The following is an 18631-nucleotide window of genomic DNA, read 5'->3' on the forward strand; positions in this document are numbered from 1 at the left end:
AATTATTGGCTCTGTTTTAGAACTCATGAATGAGTCATTGCTCTCAGCTGGCTGCACTGAGTTCCCTCCCTGGATTTAGAGAAGAACATAAGATGATCATTAGAATCACACAAAGATGCAAAAAGGAAAATGAAAAAAAAGAAAAAAATACCTCAGGAGCTGCTTGATTATGTTTCTGGAAAAGACTATCGATTCCACATTGTCCAAAGAGCTGTCCTGAGGTGTTAAACGCTGTCCCAAAGAGCTCTTCATAGTTCTCAAGTGCCAAGTCAACTTCATCCATACCCAAGTTATCATAAAAGTCGTCTTCACACACTCCAACATCCTTCAAACCAAAAACGCCCAAAAACATTTGGATTTAGTAACAAAATGACAAAACCATGGATGCAACACAACATAAGTAAATTGACATATTGATTAAAACAACTTTCATTTCGTTTTAATAGAAGTCGTTTTTTTTCATACAAATTAAAAAATTATATATATTCAATTTTGTTCTTATTTGACTGTCTAAATGAACATTTATTGTTTTCTTAATTTAATTAGAGAAAAAGATAAATTAGTGAAAAGGAACTGATTGAATTGATAAAACTACATTTATTTTCTAACAGAAATTTTATTCTACAAGGATATTTAATTTCAAACGGAGGAAATATTACCTTAACAAATGATGAGTTTGCATGTGCTGCGAAACTTGTTTCAGGCTTTGAAGAGGAGCCAACGACGACATCTTTCTTATCCTCATTGCAGTTTTGGTTGGTCTGACCATCATCGTCTATATTCATCATACCCATTTCTTGTTCACAAACAGATTGTCCAGCTAAATCTGAACAGAAAGACCAGATAGAGGCAAGCTCCGAGCTTGAAGGGCAACCAGAATAGCAGCTTATGGTTTGTCTCTTATGATGATTTGTCGAAGAATTGTTGTTGTTGTTGTGGCCAGACCAGTCACAGTTTTGACAGAGTGAAACCCTTTCTTCAACACACCTGACTGTAGCAGGCTGCGCATTGCATCTCTCACAGACAAGCGTCCTAGAATGTCTTTTGGACAATGCATTAGCTGAATGAATACTCCTGTCACAGGAGAGGCAGAGACACGCTGCATCGGACCGACAGTACACCATTGATCTTTGTTCACCGCAAAAGTCACACATGTAACCCATCTTTAATCACTCACTACGACCAAATCCAACTTCTGCTGCAAAAAGAAGTCAAATATATATTAAAACAATTTTGAATACAGGTTGTGATTTTTATAAACAGGTGGAAACTTCATAACAAAAGCAGAAGCATAAAAACAGAAATAAACCTATTTAATGAGATTTACTATAACAAATCATTACACAAGTCAGAGTTTAAAACCCACAAAGGAAAATTATCAAAGATCAAATAAAAATAACATCAACTTAAGTTTCAAACCCCAGATCAGTAGATCTAGAGTTCTTTTGTTTGATTTATAGTTCTTTTTTTTTGATCAAACTTTGATTTATAGTTCAAATTCAATAATTCTTCAAGATTTTTTTATATGGTGATCATAATTATCATAATCATCCTCATCCAAACAAGCTTAAAACTCAATAATCATAAGAAAACAGGAAAAGATGGAAGATCCAACCCTTCATAGAGAAGACCCTTCACTAAAAAAAGAAGGATCTTTAATTCAGAGAACGAAAAAGACAGATAGAAGAGGAAAACAACTCACTGAATTATAATAACAAGATCTTCTGAACTATCTTCTCAAGTTCAACCAATAAAATTTAGAGACAAACACACACAGATCCTTGGAAACAGAGCTGATTATCCCACAACGTTCTCTGCTTCTCTCTTCTCTCTTCTCTCTTTCTCTCTGGAAACAAAAGAAAAAACGCAAAGAAAGAAAATTAATGGATAGAGAATGGGTGGGTGTGTATGTAAGGGACATGTAGGCTGCTTGCTTGTGACATAATCAAAAGTGCCTAATCTTTTCTATTAATATTCACTTTATTTTGTTTAGAAAGTGCAAAAAAAAAAGTTTTGTGTAAGGTATGGTGGGTCCCCGTCGTATTTATAGTGAAAGCAAGAAACTCTTTATGGTCCGGACAGATATTATTAAAGGAACGGATAATAGTAAGAAAATGGATTTTTATGTTCTGTCATAAAACTGCGCGTACTGAAAACAATGCACACGCGACTTGGAATTCACCAAGTGGCTCTTCTGTACCATAATGGATTCTCAAGCGTTCGCTTTTTCGATGCTTTTCCACGAATCAAAATGCTTCTCTCAGTTTCAGATATACTACTAGTAGTACCTTTTTAGGACAAAACTACTAGCAGTACTATTGTTTTGCCTTTTTGCTCAGAAAATCACAATAACGAACGATATATCTTTTTTCTTTGCTTTGACCTTACAAAAACTAAAATATCTTTTTCGGTCGGCGTAGTAGTATAAAATATCTTTTGGTTAGAAAAAAAACTAAAGATATTTTTTGACGGAGAGAAAGGGGGGAAACTAACAAATATCTGTCAGATTAGATACGTATGCGTAACGATGCGACCATATAGATATATTATTGTCATGTATCTATATTTAAATATAAATAGTAGATTTTATTCACCGATGTAACAAATATTCGCTTCTGCAGTCTGCAATGATGATTATAGATCGATCTATTTTGTCCTTTTCTTCATTATTCTATTGTTCACCGGTTCACTAAACCCATTTCTTTTACGAATAATCGAATGTATGATTAAATTAAGATAAAAGAGTTTTACTTTTAGCCGAAATCCATAGTCGATGATCCCATTTGGCCCGCATAAAAGATTTCGAAGGATTTAAAGAAAAAAAAAAAGCAAAACGTGAACTGACACTCAAAAATGGTTGTGATTTTGCTAGTTGGTGAATTTCACCTACAAATTTTGAAAAAAACTTAATTAGAAAACAAATGTTACAGAAGTCTCCTAAATTATAAATCACACCCTAAAATATACCTAACTTTATGTTTCAAAATGTTCAATATCTTCCCTTTTTTATTCTACTCATTTTTGCTTCGTAAGCACAGGCCCGGCCCTGACATAAAGCCCAACAAGCAAGGATTTTAGGCGCCAAAATATATAAAAACGTAAAGGGCGCCAAATTTATTAATAGTGTACTTAGTACAGTGGCAAAAGCTGTTGAAGAATCTCGTAGGAACCAGAGTTCGAACCCAGCCAATGTATATAAGGGGCAAATTTTTTTTTCATGCTTTAGGCATGAGATTATGCCGGACCGGCACTGCGTAAGCATTATAAGAAATAAAGCTGAGGAAAACTTGGTTAAGCTTTACGGTTAGTGTTTAGTCAAAAGGGATGTAAAGTTAATACTAAGAATGAACCTCAACTGTATATTTATTAATACAACTTGAAAACACAAATCGACGATAATGGAAGCAAAAAAGGAGAGAAAAGGGTAAAGAGATAAGACGCACTGAGAGATTGGGCAAAATAACAAGTTGAATATGATGCTGGAATGTTAGTTAGATAAGATTCTAGGACGATCCGAAGTCTCGTACAAGAACATCGTATTCTTATGTCTACAATATAAAACCACCGGCTTAGATTAGAGTCAGCTGATGATACTTCACTTTTATATTATCCTTAAGATAACATTAATTATCTTATTAGTTTTTCATTAGTGCCTTTCTATGAACTTCACACCAACTTTTTGTTATTTCTTTATTATTTGCCTCTCCCACCAATCATTACTTAAACCGTCGATAATATTCAATATCTCACTCCTAGTAGGACATTGTTAGCTGTGTGACATGAGGACATTATCTCATGAGTTGACCTAACCTAACTTATTATACCAGAATCCCAAAAAGCTCTTCAAATGTTGAGGTTTCAAGATTTGAACTTCAACATTTGATTGAAAAGAACCGTAAAAAAGGAAAAAAAAAATTGTTTCTCATAAATAATATCCTAGAGGAAAGGATAGGGACATGGATTTTGATTCAGCTGAGTAAAAGAGTCTTACCAAAGGGTTACAATAAGGGTAATGGCAAAGACTGGGCCATCAAAGAAAGACTTAACCTGAGACCAATAACCATAAAGAGCTGAAGAGTGTATCCCATTAAAAACATTTTCTATGAATGATATATAGGATACAAGTATATCTATTTATATGGATGAAAACACCACATGAGTGTATAAGAGCATGAATAACCATGGTCTTTTAGCCGGGTTATTAACTCATAATTTGACTTTTTTTTATATTTTTTGAATATGAGACGATTCTTATATCTCTTATTTAAAAGATATTTTTAGTTTTTTTTAGTAAAAATCTTAGAAAAATTAAAAACCATTTATTAACCAAAGCTAAAAACTCCCGTTAAGAGACTGAGGTTAATCATGATGTAAGGTACAAATTGTAGTTGTTTCTGATATCTAACCTCGTGCCCTTTCTAGAGTCAACAAGTGAAAGTGTCAGTTAGACTTTTACTATAGATAGCATTTGTACTGTAGCTTTGGGCTTTTGTGCAATCTATATTGTAACATTGGATCGTAGAAGATATTGTTTCTGGATTTGGGCTCTTGTATGAGGAATCACCTTGAGATTGGTTTGGTTACATTTGTTCAGTAAAAGATATACGTTTGCTATATCAGCTTGTCACAGAAACGTCATTGGTTAGAAAGATATTCGATTTCGTACTAGGAAGCAGAGGTGAGTCTTCAGAATCTTCTTCACTTTCAGAGCTCTCAAAGAGTCGTCTTTAGCATGTTCATTGCCTTCACCGGACTGACTATAATCTAGCGGCCCATAACTGATTAAAATTCGTACTATATATAACTTTTTGTATGTACTATTTTAAAAAATTCATAACTCATGTAAAAATTCAATTTAATATTATTATATAACAGTATTGACTCGAAAAGAAAAAAAAAACTAATTCTGTCACACGGTTTGTAGTTGATCGGATTCAAATCCTACTTGAATATCGACTTAAGTTTATGAAATCACATACGTTTGGTTCCTTTATCAAAATAACTTTTAACTGATATTTTGAATTTTGAAAAAAAAACCTAAATTTTATAATCCAAAATCTTAAAAAAAATTCGAACCAAATTAATAGGGAGAAGTAAGAGACTGAAACAAAAGAAAGAAAAAAAAAGTGAGAAGTAATTTATATGGTAGACCAAAAAACAAGGAGTATGTATTTGACATCTTGTTAATTATTCGTAAATCGATAATGTGAAGCAATTACGTGTAATGTGGTGTACAAATGACTCTCTTTATTTAGCTCACTTGATCGAAGATCTCCTTAGTTTCAGCATCAGCTCTCACTTTCTCACTCGCAAACACACAAAAACAAAGCATGATAATGGAATAAGAAATATAGAAAGTGGAAGTTAGGGATGAGAGATTACCTTCCAAAATACTTGAACGCCTTTCTCTTGGCATTTGCCACTTTCGCTGTTGTATTTGCCATTTTCATTGCAAAGGATCCAAACATATCTCATCATCTTTATTTCTCAACATCATATTCTTCACAATGGACCTCCTCCTTCTCATCCGCCTTCATCACGGTATCTATGTCCATCTTTATCCCCTTTCATCCACATTTAGACTGTAATAAATGTTTAAAACTTCAGTTTAATTGTTTGTGTTATGTTTCTATATACAAAGAGACGTTGCCTATAATTCTAACATGTTGTTGTGTATTTGGAAAAACAAATGGAAACGAAATTTTTTCCCACCAGGGTTGGTTCTAGATATAGACTAAAACATTAGCTTGACTCCAAAATTTTATAGAACTATTATACATAGTTCGTGTAGAGTCGCCTAGTTGTCGAAATTTCTCTTTATTAAGATTAACCAAAATATCTTTATAGCCTCAATTTCAGATCCAATCCTGATTTGTGTCGTCTAACTAACCATTTTATGTTCGAAGTACCAAATGCTGTAACTTCATTTTTGAGAAACACACGCGATAAAGTAGATGCATGCATATGCAAATAATTAGTGTCTAATGTGATCAGAGAAACACACGCGATAAAGTACCAAATGCTGTAAACAACTCCTAATGTGAGTAGCATATACTGAAAATAAATTATTATGTTTTGCTTTTTGTATATTGAAGGAAAAAAGGAAGAGGAACGGATCAAATCCAGGTTCTCTATCCTGGAAAAGAGACAAGAAAGTAGAAGCGCAATTAGCAACCGCGAGGGCGTTGATCAGAGAAGCTCAACTAAACCCTAGCTCTACAACATCATCTCCCTTAAGAGATGAAGACTACGTTCCTCATGGCGACATTTACAGGAACCCTTATGCATTTCATCGGTAACTTTATACTTACGCGTGTATATTTATCACACAAGTTACCCTACCCTATAAAACATCTTTCCTTGTGGCAGAAGCTATCTTCTTATGGAGAAGATGTTTAAGATATACGTTTATGAAGAAGGAGATCCACCAATTTTTCACTATGGTCTTTGTAAAGACATATACTCCATGGAAGGATTGTTCATAAACTTTATGGAAAACGATGTCCTTAAGTATCGAACCCGAGATCCCGACAAGGCTCATGTCTACTTCTTACCTTTTAGTGTTGTCATGATTCTTCACCACCTCTTCGACCCAGTTGTTCGAGACAAGGCTGTCTTGGAACGTGTCATCGTCGACTATGTTCAGATTATTTCCAAGAAATATCCGTATTGGAACACAAGTGATGGTTTTGATCACTTCATGTTGTCTTGCCATGACTGGGTACGTGTTCTTGTTTGATTTGTTAGTGTCTGGTTAAAAATGTTTTGGTCACAATCGAAGTCGTGCCTTAGTGTAATAAGCTCACACTCAATTATATTGTTTACAGGGGCATAGGGCAACATGGTATGTAAAGAAGCTATTTTTCAACTCCATAAGAGTATTATGTAACGCCAATGTATCAGAATATTTCAGCCCTGAGAAAGATGCTCCCTTTCCTGAAATCAATTTACAAACCGGAGAAATCAACAACTTAACCGGCGGTTTAGACTCAATCTCTCGTACAACACTAGCTTTCTTTGCTGGACAGTCGCACGGAAAAATCCGTCCGGTTCTTCTAAACCACTGGAAAGAAAAGGACAAAGACATTCTAGTTTACGAGGATCTACCGGGTGAATTAGATTACAAAGAGATGATGAGGAAAAGCCGGTTTTGTATTTGTCCGAGCGGTCACGAGGTGGCTAGCCCGAGAGTACCGGAGGCGATATACAGTGGATGTGTACCGGTTCTTATCTCGGAGAACTATGTATTACCGTTTAGTGATGTATTGAACTGGGAGAAGTTTTCGGTTTCGGTTTCAGTTAAGGAAATACCGGAACTAAAAAGAATACTGATGGGTATACCAGAGGATCGGTACAAGAAACTGTATGAGGGAGTGAAGCAAGTGCAGAGGCATATATTGGTTAATGATCCTCCAAAGAGATATGATGTGTTTAATATGATTATACATTCTATTTGGTTAAGACGATTAAATGTTAAATTGTTATGATTATACACTCATTTGTGATAATTCCCAAACTCCATCGATTGTAACCATACGCCAACTTCCACAAAGTTGAAAATGCTAATTATAGTATAATAAAGCTAATTGTTTCATTAAGACGTGAAAAACGAATGTATTACGAGCACACATTTAGCAAGTCATGCATATAATATTTGATTAAATACAAACGGATGCAGATTAGCAGTCAAAACAACCTTATTTTTTGACTAAGTAGGAAGATAGAGGGAAACATGTATTCTAGAGGAGACCAAGACATGGAAGACTTGGACAACATGGTTCCATAATTGTTACATCACAGCTAGATTGTTAACTCAACAAACTTACTTATTAATCATCAAAATACATATATTGACTAATTCTTGTGTTATAAATATATAAACTATTAGGCAACGGTATATTAAACAAATAATACTTCTGTATAATTAGATAATCTAATTTTGACCAAATCAAATAACCATAGGTTTCGGTCTTTAAAAATTTTAGAGTTGACAATAAGCATGTACCGATCGGCAACTAAGAATCAAGAAAACACGTAAAGAATGATATGCATACGAAATTCAGACTATACGATTCCGTTGGTACGTGACAATGACTCATGGAACATATAAAATTATAAACTCATTCCTTTATTTATATTTCCACAAACTTGTGATCTGAAGAAGACCCACAAATCTCCGAGCCAAAATAAAAACCCATCAAACATTCAAAGGGAGTTCTCGAGTAGACCATCTGTAATCATCCATACCAGTCGAGAAGAAGATAACAAGAACATGAAGGTATGTATATACGTATACTCATAACAAGTAATGTCTTGGATACTCTTGTGTATGTTTGAAAGAGTATTCTCTTGTGATGCTAAAGATTTTTTCTGATTGTGTGCAGCAAAAGATCTTGATAAGAGTTACTATGACTGATGACAAAACCCGAGCAAAAGCAATGAAAACTGCGGTTAAGTTTAAAGGTAACAACGATGCAAAAACCATAGAGAGATTTCGATTCTTGTATTTTTTGTTGAATCTAAATAGTTAATGCAATGGTTTTATAGGTGTGTCGGCTGTGGAAATAAAGGGAGATCACAGGAACCAGATTGAGGTAACCGGTTTTGAAGTCGATATGATCGGTCTAACCAACACACTGAGGAGGAAGGTAGCCTGTGCGGAGCTTGTAAGCGTAAACAAAGTCGAACCACCCAAGCCCGATGGAGACAAGAAGCCAGATGAGAAGAAACCAGATGAGGCAAAACCCGAGGAGAAAAAACAAGAGGCAAAACCCGAAGAGAAAAAACCAGATGAGAAAAAGCCTGAGGAAAAACAAGAGCCATGTCATTGTCATCCACCATGTCATCAACCATGTCATCCACAACCATGGCCTTATGGATATGGTGCGCCATCATCCTATCATCACCCATGTGATCCCTACGGGTATAATTCTAGGGACTATATCGGGGAACCAGTCTACAACCACGAACCTAATTGCAGGATCCTGTGAGAAGACTACCGGAAGAGATAACAGTTTCTTTTTCTCTATACTAAGTGTTTCAACATGTTAACGCATTTTTATAGTCAGATTTTTCAAATGAATTAAAAGGCTTTAGTAAATGCTCTTATAACATGAAAAGCTTAATCCTTTAAATCCATAGAGTTGCATTACACATTAACTTCCTCTGCAAGAGTTTCTAAATACATAACTGAGACACCACCAAAGGGTTCTTCTTCCTACAGATTCAATTCAACTCACCCACCTTAAACTTGTCGCTGCATTTAACGACCTCTGCCACGACCAGCACCACCACGGCCACGACCACCACGTCCACGACCTCTCCCAACAGGCTTCCCTACATACAAAAGAAACAAAAGAGTTGATAATTGATAAAAGCAGTCTTATGGCTATTATACAAACGAAGAGATCAATCAATCATCATTTACCAGCAACAGGCTTCTTAGGTTTAAGTCGAGGAGTGTCTTCAACAAGCAAAGTCTCCAAGTTCAAGCTATCAGGAAGAATGTAGTAGCGTATGTTGTTACCCCTCAAGCTCAGATGATCCATCGTCACAGGGTTCTTCCCCTTGAGAGTCATTTTAACCGTCTTCAAGTGAGTGTTCATGCTCACATCAACACCTGAACACACACAAAACCACCAAAAGCTTAACAAAACTTCTGGCGAATAAATCTAAAGCTAAATAGAACTTTACCAGTGATGGTTCCATGGACCACAGTCCCGTTCTTCAGCTCGATCGACACAGTTTCATTGTTCAACTTCATCAAAAACCTAACTCGAGATCCAATTATACAATTCAAATCAGCTCAAGAACGAGACTTAAAAATCCATAACCGGAGCTAACTAACTAGATTTGTGTTAATAAGATGGAATCCATTACGAGAATTGAAAAATTACCTGACGAGCTTCATCTTTGGGTTTGCGAAGAGGAAGAAGCTGCGAAACCCTAGAACCCTTCTTTGGCAGTGGAGACTGTACCTCGAAGTGGTTAGCTCTTTAGCGGCGGGCACGGATCCGACTTCGATTTTTGGATCCATCAGCTGAATTGGGCCGAAAAACACTTAACTGCATATTTGGGCCGAAACAAGTATTATTCGGCCCATTTTATGTCAACAAAAAGGCATATGTGGGCCGAAACAAGTATTATTAGGCCCATTTCGAACGTGGTGTTGGACGCGCTGTTAGTCTCATTAATCATGTTATATTTTTATTTTGGAGATACTTATTTATCAACTGAATTTCTATTTTTTTAGTCAGAGAAGTCAAAAAAAGCCAGAGAAGTGTGAATTATAATTTTGAAAATTTATACTACTATTTAGCACGTTAAATATGTGTATATCCATTAACGAAGCTTTTAAGTACATGCAATGAAATCACTCTCAAAATTTTATCTTAAGTTCTGCATGTATGTATTCTTAACAGCATCGTTTTTGAATTTGTCATTTTCAAACAAAATATTATATATGACGTTTACCAACTTAACAGATTTTTTAAATCTCGCGCGCAGTCTGCTAAAACGGTGGATAGCACATGGAGTTTCGGTGTCTACTTCGGTATCAGATTTTCGACCAACGACCAGATGATCGGAAGGGCCAGTTCGTGACCACCAGGAGACCATCAATTATATTACAGGTAAGCAAGACTCTTTCTTTCTTTTTCTAAAAAATGACTTTATTCTAATTAGTTTTTTTTTTTAACTTAAAAAGTTAAATTGTCGGCTCAGAGTGGTGCAGTCAGGCGTGTATTTTCATAGGGTGGTAAAATTGTCGGCTGTAGAATCGTCTTTGTAATATTCTCATCGTTGTAATAGCATAATTAATCGATAATAATCGATGCAGACGTTAAAAAAAAGGTTAAACCCGGGCTACTAATGGAACCAAGCCTAACCCCCGGGTGAGAGGTGCAACCCACAAATAGATCATTTTCCGGGTATTCAAATGAGTCCTATGCAATGGACTCATATCCGTGTAGCCACTTAAAGGTGTTTGCAGTTGCGGGGATCCGAACCCGGGAATATTGGGAACCTCACCCTCAACCCAAACACTACAAGAAAACACGATTTTAACGACGACCATTTTCCTCGCTAAATCGTCGTAAATACGTCTTTACGACGATTTAGCGAGGAAAGGCATATCGTCGTTAAAGTTTGGTCGTAACGGATATTTAATCGCCATTTCGTCGTAAAAGTACGAGGGACCCATTTCGTCGTAAAAGGAAGGTTAAAATTTCGTCGTAAAGAACACGTAGATTTCCACGTAAAGTAGACGCTATAGTTCCACGTAAAAGACACGTAATTTTCCTCGTAACATACACGTAAACTATCCTCGTAAGAAAAACGTAATTTATACTCGTAAAGTAAACGTAAATAATACACGTAATGTAGACGTAAACTTTCGTCGTAAAGGAAACGTACAACTTGACACGTAGATTCGTCGTAACGTTTCGTCGTTCTTTACACGTCGATTTACTCGTCAATTCCTCGTGAGTTAACGAGGAATTTGCTTCGATTTCTAAAACTAATTTATTTTTTAAATTTAAAATTTTATATTATAGAAAATAATTATTTCAAAAATATTAGAAATATAAATAATAACTAATGCGAAAATATTAAAAATTTGGAATAAATTAAAACCGAAAATATTATATAAATAAAAGTTTAGAATTTTAATATTACACAGAAAAAAAAAAAACTAAGTCGGGCCGGGGCGGTGGATCGTTTCCCGGTAGAGGTCTTCACTCCTCCTCTGTAGTTCCTCCTCTTGCTGCTGAGTACGAGAAGGCTCGGGAACCGGGTTCCGTCGTCGCATATCCGCCAACAACTCCTCCCATTGGGGATTTCCAGAAGATATAACTTCCAGAAACCCCTCCACTCCACCCATACGAGCTTGGAATGATTGGCGCGTAGACTCCAACTCCGTCTGCGTCGACGCCAACTGAGTCCGCGTCGAGTGTAACTCCGAACGCAGCTCAGTGACTTCGTCGGCTCGTCTCTGACCATAAGACGATGTCGCTCTTGGGACATCGTTGACGGAACCGATTCCCAACGTACGTCCCTTTTTCTTAGGGACGACCTACAAAGAAAAAATAAAGTTTAATGTTAATAATTTAAAAAAATAGATTAAAAGTAGATTAAAAGGTAAAATTTTTACCTCCTCGTAAATCTGATCCACTTCTTGAGTGGATAATACGACCGGTATTCCATCGGGAGATTGCTGGGTCAGCTGGGTTTGGCGGTCTTCAATCCGAGCAACGACATCGTTGTAGATTTGCTCGGACCTCGGATCCACAAATACCCCCGCCTTGGTCTTGTGGGTCCTCTCGTAAAGCTCTTTAAGAGACGGGAGTTGTCCCGTCTCTTTGGCCTGAAAATATTTAAAATTTAAAATGTTAGAATCAATATACATATATAAGTACATATTAATTATTAAAATATTTAATATGAAAAAAAATTAGAAATTAATTACCATTTCCAAGCGGACACGGGCATGGGGTTTTTGACCCGTACAGTGAAGCATCGGGCCGTTGCCGTGCTCGTCTTTGGTGTTACGAGAGGCGGAGCAGGCGTTGGAGATCGCAATGGATGATGGCAGCTCCCAGTAACGGATGAGACCATCGTAGACATCCTTGGTCAGCTCAGCGGGTTGCCCGTCCTTGTAACCCTTGTAGATCCAGTCCTCCTTCCAGTTGCCTACGGTGTCCAACAACCGCTTCTTCGCCTTTGCGGTGAACTCCCGTTTCACGTCCTCGTGAACCCCGATGGACCACTGGTATCTTTGCTGCATTTTTAAACCCAAAAAATTAATAATTAGTTAAAAAATATTAATGAAATAAAAGTTAATAATAAAAATTAAACATAAAATAATTATTTTAAAAAACTTACAGCAAACATCTTGAACCACGTGTTTCTAACGTGGTGCGGCGTCTTTTTCCAGTTTGGGTGAGCCTCTGAGAAGTATCCTTTGATGATATCGGATACGCTCGTAGCGACAGAATTGTCGACCCCAAACCTGAAAAAAACAAAGTTAAAGTATTAAAAAAAATATTAATAATTTTAAAAATATTTAAATAAAAAAAATTACGTACCACAGAGTCCCCTCTGGTCGGTCGGGGTCTAAAACCGGTAAACCGGCTCGGCCTGGTTGAGCGAGAAGATCCTCAACCGTGTACCGAGCAAAAGGAGCGGTCGGCGGCACCCGCAACTCCGGATGAATGTATCCGGGTGCAACCGGATCTGGAACCGCCTGAGGTGCAGCAGGTGGGGGTGGTGCACCAGATGGAGGAACCGGTGGTGGCTGTGACTGAGACTCCGGGACAATCTCCGGGTTGGAGGAACCGGGAGCTGAAGATGATGATCCAGCAGCAGGATCACCACAGAACATCTGACTGTAGTGGGGGGTTTTCTTCTGCTTGTTCTTTCTAACCATCTGAAAAAAAATTCAGATTGTTAGAAAAAACAAGTAGAAGAAATCAAACTAATCAAAATTCTCTACACTAACCACCTAATCAACTATAAACCTATCTAAATTCACTAAACTAAACCACCTAATTCTAGAGAGAGATTAGAGAGAACCTTGGGAGGTGTAGGAGAGGAAATTGGGACGAAATGAAGTGGCTGGTTCTCGCGGGTATATATAAGATTACATAGGGACGTAAAGTCCTCGTAAATTTACGACGAAACAGCAAGGCCCGTGTAATTATTTACGACGATTTTGCAAGGCCCGTCTTTTTAACTTTACGACGAAATTGCAAGGCCCGTGTTTTTTGGTCACGTGGATATTACGACGAAACCGTGGATTTAGCATTTGTTTTTTACATTCCCTAAACCCTAAACCCCAAATTCCTAATTTTTATTATTTTTTTAATCATGAAATTTTAATTATATAGGTTTAATTTATTTTTTAAGTGAATCGAAACCGTATATATATATATTGAGGTTTGGGGTTTAGGGTATAGGGATTTCATAAAAACATGTTAATTCCTCGTAAATAGGCGTGGTTATTACGACGAAAAAAGAAACAATCCTTGCTAATTCCACGTAAGCAAGTTTCGTCGTAAAGACCTCGCTTGCTTACGTGGAATTAGCAAGGATAATTTCTTTTTTCGTCGTAAAGGACACGTTGATTACGAGTTTTTAACGAGGTTATTTTGTAAATCCCTAAACCCCTAACCCTTTACCCTAAATCCCTAAATCCCTAAACCCCTATCCCATTACTAGTAACATCTATATGTGTTAAGTTAATTTAATCAAGAAATTTTAAATATGCATGTTTATTAAGTCTTCTTGAGTGAATTGAGTTTAGCAATGTAAACCTTATATATGATTCACTTATAAGTTAAGGAAGTTTTGGTTAATTTTGGGTTTGATGTTTTAAATTCTTAATTTTTTTAATCATACAATGTTAATTATACAGGTTTATTGTGTCTGCTAAGTGAAAACATATATAGATTGAGGTTTGGGGTTTGGGGTTTAGAGTTTTAGGGATTTAAACACGAAACTCGTTAAATCAACGTAAATTAACGAGGTCTTTACGACGAAACAGCTAAAAGCCTTGTTATTTCCACGTAAGCTGATTTCGTCGTAAACACCACGCACGCTTACGTGGAATTTGCAAGGCCCTTGTTTATTTTTAACGTGTGCTTTACGACGAAATCAGCTTACGTGGATTTTGCAAGGCCCGTGTTTTTCTTTACGAGGAATTAACGTCGATAACCTTAAAATCCCTAAAAATGTAAACCACAAACACCAAACCTCAAACATCCTTTAACTTATAACTCAATCTCAAACACCAAACCCCATACCCTAAACCCCAAATGCATTAATCAAGTCTGAAAATAAATAATATTTTTTAAAAATTACATCATCATTCAGATACATCATCATTCTCTTCAACACTAGAAACATCATCACTTTCATTAAACTCGTCCTCAACAGCATCGTCAGTGGTATCGTCGGGAAGATCTTCATACTCATGATTATGCGGATCAATGAGTAGGATGTCTTCCATTTGTTGTTCAGGTTCTTCGACTTCATTGATGTGTTCTTCTTGCAAAGGTGGTTCTTCTCCACCGATTATTCGTCCACGGGGTGTAACTTTGATAACAGCTAACCAACTTATTCCAGATTCTCGCAACCTCGGGTATGGTAGGAAGCTAACTTGGTCTGCTTGCGAAGCTAATATGAAAGGCTCGAATTTGTTGTACCTCCTTCCACCATTGACAGCAACTACACCGAATTTGTTAAATCGAACACCTCTGTTGACCACGGGGTCGAACCAGTCACATTTGAATATGACGCATTTCAGCTTCAATAACCCAGGGAATTCCACTTCAATAATCTCCTGCAAGATCCCGTAGAAATCGGTTTCGCCTTTCACACAAATTCCATAATTGCTGGTCGCCCGGTGTTTACCATACTCGTACGTATGAAAAGTAAAGCCTCGTGAGAAATACATTGGTGATGTGGTGACCTTTGCAAGTGGACCCTGAACTAATTCGTGAAACCATATGGGATAATCTGGATCCTCATATTCAACCTGCAAAATTAAATTAAAGAGAACATTGAAACAAACGTCTTTCGTTACACCCCGTGGACGAAACAAATATCGGATTGGAGTAAATACCTGACTCTTCAACCATTTAATAAAGTGTCGATCTTTCCTTTTATCTACCTCACTTGTGGATATGCCTGGGATAGCTTCTTGGACTTGACTAACAAATAGGCTGTAAAATGCACATATTTTATTAGTTATATCATCATTTGAAAAATATATTTTAATTACAATTAGTTTAGAACTTTCCATATATGTTACCTTTCAAAATAGCGCATAAATGGATCCTCACAATTAAGTAGAATGTAAGTGTGTGCACTATGGGCGTCTTCATCACTCGACCACCAAACCTCTTTCGTTTTCCCACCCATTCGCCCAATCTGGCTAAAGATATCCGGAACACCAGCAACTGCATATGTTGGGGCAACACCACCATCATCATATCTTCTTGGAGCTCTTTGTCGGGTCCGTACATTAGGTGCAAAGTAGTACGATGTGAAGTGAGATGTTTCTTCCGTCAAACTTCCAGCAATTATAGAACCTTCAACCTTTGCGAGGTTTTTTGCCTTTCCCTTCAAATATTTCATGGCCCGCTCATACTGATACATCCATCCATAATGTACTGGTCCTCGAAGCAATGCCTCATACGGGAGGTGGACAGCTAAATGCTCCATGACGTCAAAAAATGAGGGAGGAAATATCATCTCCAAGTTGCACAATAAGATCGGAATGTTCTCGTGAAGTTGTTCTACGACATCCTCTTTAAGAGTGCGAGTGCTCAAGTCCCTGAAAAATGCTCCAATGGCTTTGTATATTCCAAAAACAATTAAGCAAATTATTAGTGCATATTTTTGAAAAATAAATTAAGAAATTAATTAGTGTGAGTAATAATATATTACCTGCAAGTGCTTCATGTACTTTTGTGGGAAGTAGCTCCGCAAATGCAAAGGGAAGTAGTCTTTGCATAAAGACATGACAATCATGACTCTTCATCCCGGAGAACTTTTGGCCCTTTTCAACACATCTAGAGAGGTTTGAAACATACCCATCAGGAAACTTCACTGCTGATGCAACCCAGTTGAACAAGACCGACTTTTGTTCTGAAGACAATCTGAATACCGGTACAGGAACTTGTCCATTGCTTTTTATATGTAACTCGGGTCTTGAGCAAATATCAGGCAAGTCCAACCTCGATTTTTGATTGTCTTTTGTCTTCCCTGGAACATTCAATATTGTATTCATGATGTTCTCAAAAAAATTCTTCTCAATATGCATCACATCTAGGTTGTGGCGCAAAAGAAGATCTTTCCAATACGGCAACTCCCAAAATATACTCTTCTTGTGCCAGTTGTGCTGAACTCCATAATAATCAGGCATATTACCGGGAACATGCCAATTACCACCACAACGAACTGTTTCTTGAGCTCCGTAGTAATCGATTTGCTGTTCAATTTGTTCTCCAGTTAAATACGGAGGAGGAGTGTCTCTCACAACCCTTTTCTGCCTAAACAATTTCCTGTTTCTTCGATAAGGATGATTAATGGGAAGAAATCGCCGGTGACAATCGAACCAACTTGTCTTCCTACCGTTCTTCAGCTGAAATGCATCTGTCGTTCCATTACAATATGGACAAGATAATCTCCCATGTGTAGTCCACCCAGACAACATCCCATAAGCAGGAAAGTCACTTATGGTCCACAAAAGCATCGCTCGCATCGTAAAATTTGTCTTCGTTGAGCAGTCGTACGTCCTCACCCCTGTTGCCCACAAATCTTTCAACTCTTTTATCAGTGGCTGTAGAAAGACATCCAGAGACCTTTTTGGATGGTTCGGACCAGGTATTAATATGGTCAAGAACAGAAACTCCCGTTGCATGCACATATCTGGAGGCAGGTTGTATGGCGTCATAAAGACTGGCCACAATGAATATTGTCTCCCTGACATACCGAAGGGACTAAATCCGTCCGTGCATAATCCCATATACACATTTCGGCTATTGCTAGCGAATTGTGGATATATTTTGTTAAAATGTTTCCAAGCTCTTGCATCTGATGGATGAGTCATCTCACCATCCGTCTGAGTATGCTCGGCATGCCATCTCATTTTTCCAGCAGTCTCCTCAGATTGGTACAATCTTTTCAATCTGTCGGTAATTGGTAGGTACCACATCCTTTGGTACGGTACCCTATTACGTCCTCGTCCTTGCGGTTTGAATCGTGGCTTCTTGCAGAATCGACACTCTTCTAACTTCTCATCATCTCCCCAGTAGAGCATGCAGTTGTCGATGCAAACGTCTATCATCTCAGAAGGCAACCCCAGACTATAAACTAGTTTCTGAATCTCATAATAAGAATCAGCAGAGACATTGTCTTCCGGCAAATACTCTTTAAACAAGTCTGTCCATGCATTCATGCAACTTTCAGGTAGATTATGATCAGTTTTAATACTCATCATTCTAGCAGCCAACGACAATTTAGAGAGACCTTCTCTACAACCACTGTAAAGTGGCTGATTCGCAGCATCTAACATTTCATAAAACTTTTTTGCATCTATGTTAGGTTCTTCAACTTCATCATCATCATGAGCAACAAATGCATCAGCTACCATATCATGAACCCTATCATAATTATCTACCATCTGCTCCTCCTGATGGTATCTATGTTGATTATGCAAATGATCAACCGGTTCATTCTGAAAATTGCTATTACTACTACTAGCTTCATTCTCATAATTATAACCTTCTCCATGTTGAAACCAGATATTGTAATTTGGCATGAAACCTCTATTTATTAAATGCTTCCAAACATTTTCACGAGTTGCTAGTTTTGAATTGTTGCATTTTCGACAAGGACAAAACATCTTACCGCTTTCTTGGGCGAGTGGTGTAGAATCTGCTTGATGCATAAATGTCTCTAGTCCTTCCAGATACTCTTTCGTCACTCTCCCGTTAGCATCTCTATGCGTGTACATCCATCTCCGCAACTCTAAATAATTTCCATCACCAGACATTTTTTTTTTCACGTTTTTAGATTTTTTTTTCTTTTGCATGTGGTGTGTTTCAAATGTTCCTCAAATGACATATTT

General features: G+C 37.2%; 5 protein-coding genes and 1 pseudogene across 6 annotated transcripts in view; 2 read left to right on the forward strand and 4 right to left on the reverse strand.

The window, feature by feature from the left end:
- The window catches only part of LOC108806850 (zinc finger protein CONSTANS-LIKE 9), a gene marked incomplete in the record, with an annotated part of 2935 nt that extends 1010 nt beyond the window's left edge, over window positions 1-1925 (reverse strand). The window contains 4 exon segments of one of the 2 annotated variants that reach the window (XM_018579054.2): window positions 1-69; window positions 152-325; window positions 660-1198; window positions 1703-1925. In XM_018579054.2, coding sequence (XP_018434556.1) covers window positions 1-69; window positions 152-325; window positions 660-1163 — 747 coding nt within the window. 2 annotated transcript variants of the gene reach the window in all.
- A 3445-nt stretch (window positions 1926-5370) lies between these two features.
- LOC108810925 (probable glycosyltransferase At3g07620) lies at window positions 5371-7487 on the forward strand. Its single transcript, XM_018582993.2, has 4 exons — window positions 5371-5541; window positions 6096-6295; window positions 6370-6721; window positions 6828-7487. The coding sequence occupies exons 1-4, from the start codon at window positions 5371-5373 to the stop codon at window positions 7485-7487; spliced, it is 1383 nt and encodes a 460-aa protein (XP_018438495.1).
- Window positions 7488-8206: 719 nt separating this feature from the next.
- Window positions 8207-9008, forward strand: LOC108807341 (heavy metal-associated isoprenylated plant protein 16-like; annotated as a pseudogene).
- An 80-nt stretch (window positions 9009-9088) lies between these two features.
- Window positions 9089-10011, reverse strand: LOC130497084 (small nuclear ribonucleoprotein SmD1a-like). The gene is made up of 4 exons (XM_056989998.1): window positions 9897-10011; window positions 9694-9770; window positions 9428-9619; window positions 9089-9336 (listed from the first exon to the last, which is right to left on the reverse strand). The coding sequence occupies exons 1-4, from the start codon at window positions 9908-9910 to the stop codon at window positions 9263-9265; spliced, it is 357 nt and encodes a 118-aa protein (XP_056845978.1). The 5' UTR covers window positions 9911-10011; the 3' UTR covers window positions 9089-9262.
- A 1599-nt stretch (window positions 10012-11610) lies between these two features.
- On the reverse strand, window positions 11611-13740 carry LOC108808504 (uncharacterized). The gene is made up of 5 exons (XM_056987909.1): window positions 13083-13740; window positions 12880-13006; window positions 12464-12775; window positions 12149-12361; window positions 11611-12070 (listed from the first exon to the last, which is right to left on the reverse strand). The coding sequence occupies exons 1-5, from the start codon at window positions 13421-13423 to the stop codon at window positions 11690-11692; spliced, it is 1374 nt and encodes a 457-aa protein (XP_056843889.1). The 5' UTR covers window positions 13424-13740; the 3' UTR covers window positions 11611-11689.
- A 1071-nt stretch (window positions 13741-14811) lies between these two features.
- On the reverse strand, window positions 14812-18300 carry LOC130496420 (uncharacterized). Its single transcript, XM_056988476.1, has 4 exons — window positions 16447-18300; window positions 15809-16352; window positions 15620-15719; window positions 14812-15532 (listed from the first exon to the last, which is right to left on the reverse strand). Exons 1-4 carry the CDS (start codon window positions 18182-18184, stop codon window positions 14861-14863), a joined length of 3054 nt encoding a protein of 1017 aa, XP_056844456.1. The 5' UTR covers window positions 18185-18300; the 3' UTR covers window positions 14812-14860.
- Window positions 18301-18631: the final 331 nt, after the last annotated feature.

This window comes from Raphanus sativus, chromosome 6, assembly GCF_000801105.2.
Source record: "Raphanus sativus cultivar WK10039 chromosome 6, ASM80110v3, whole genome shotgun sequence".
Taxonomy (NCBI): domain Eukaryota; kingdom Viridiplantae; phylum Streptophyta; class Magnoliopsida; order Brassicales; family Brassicaceae; genus Raphanus; species Raphanus sativus.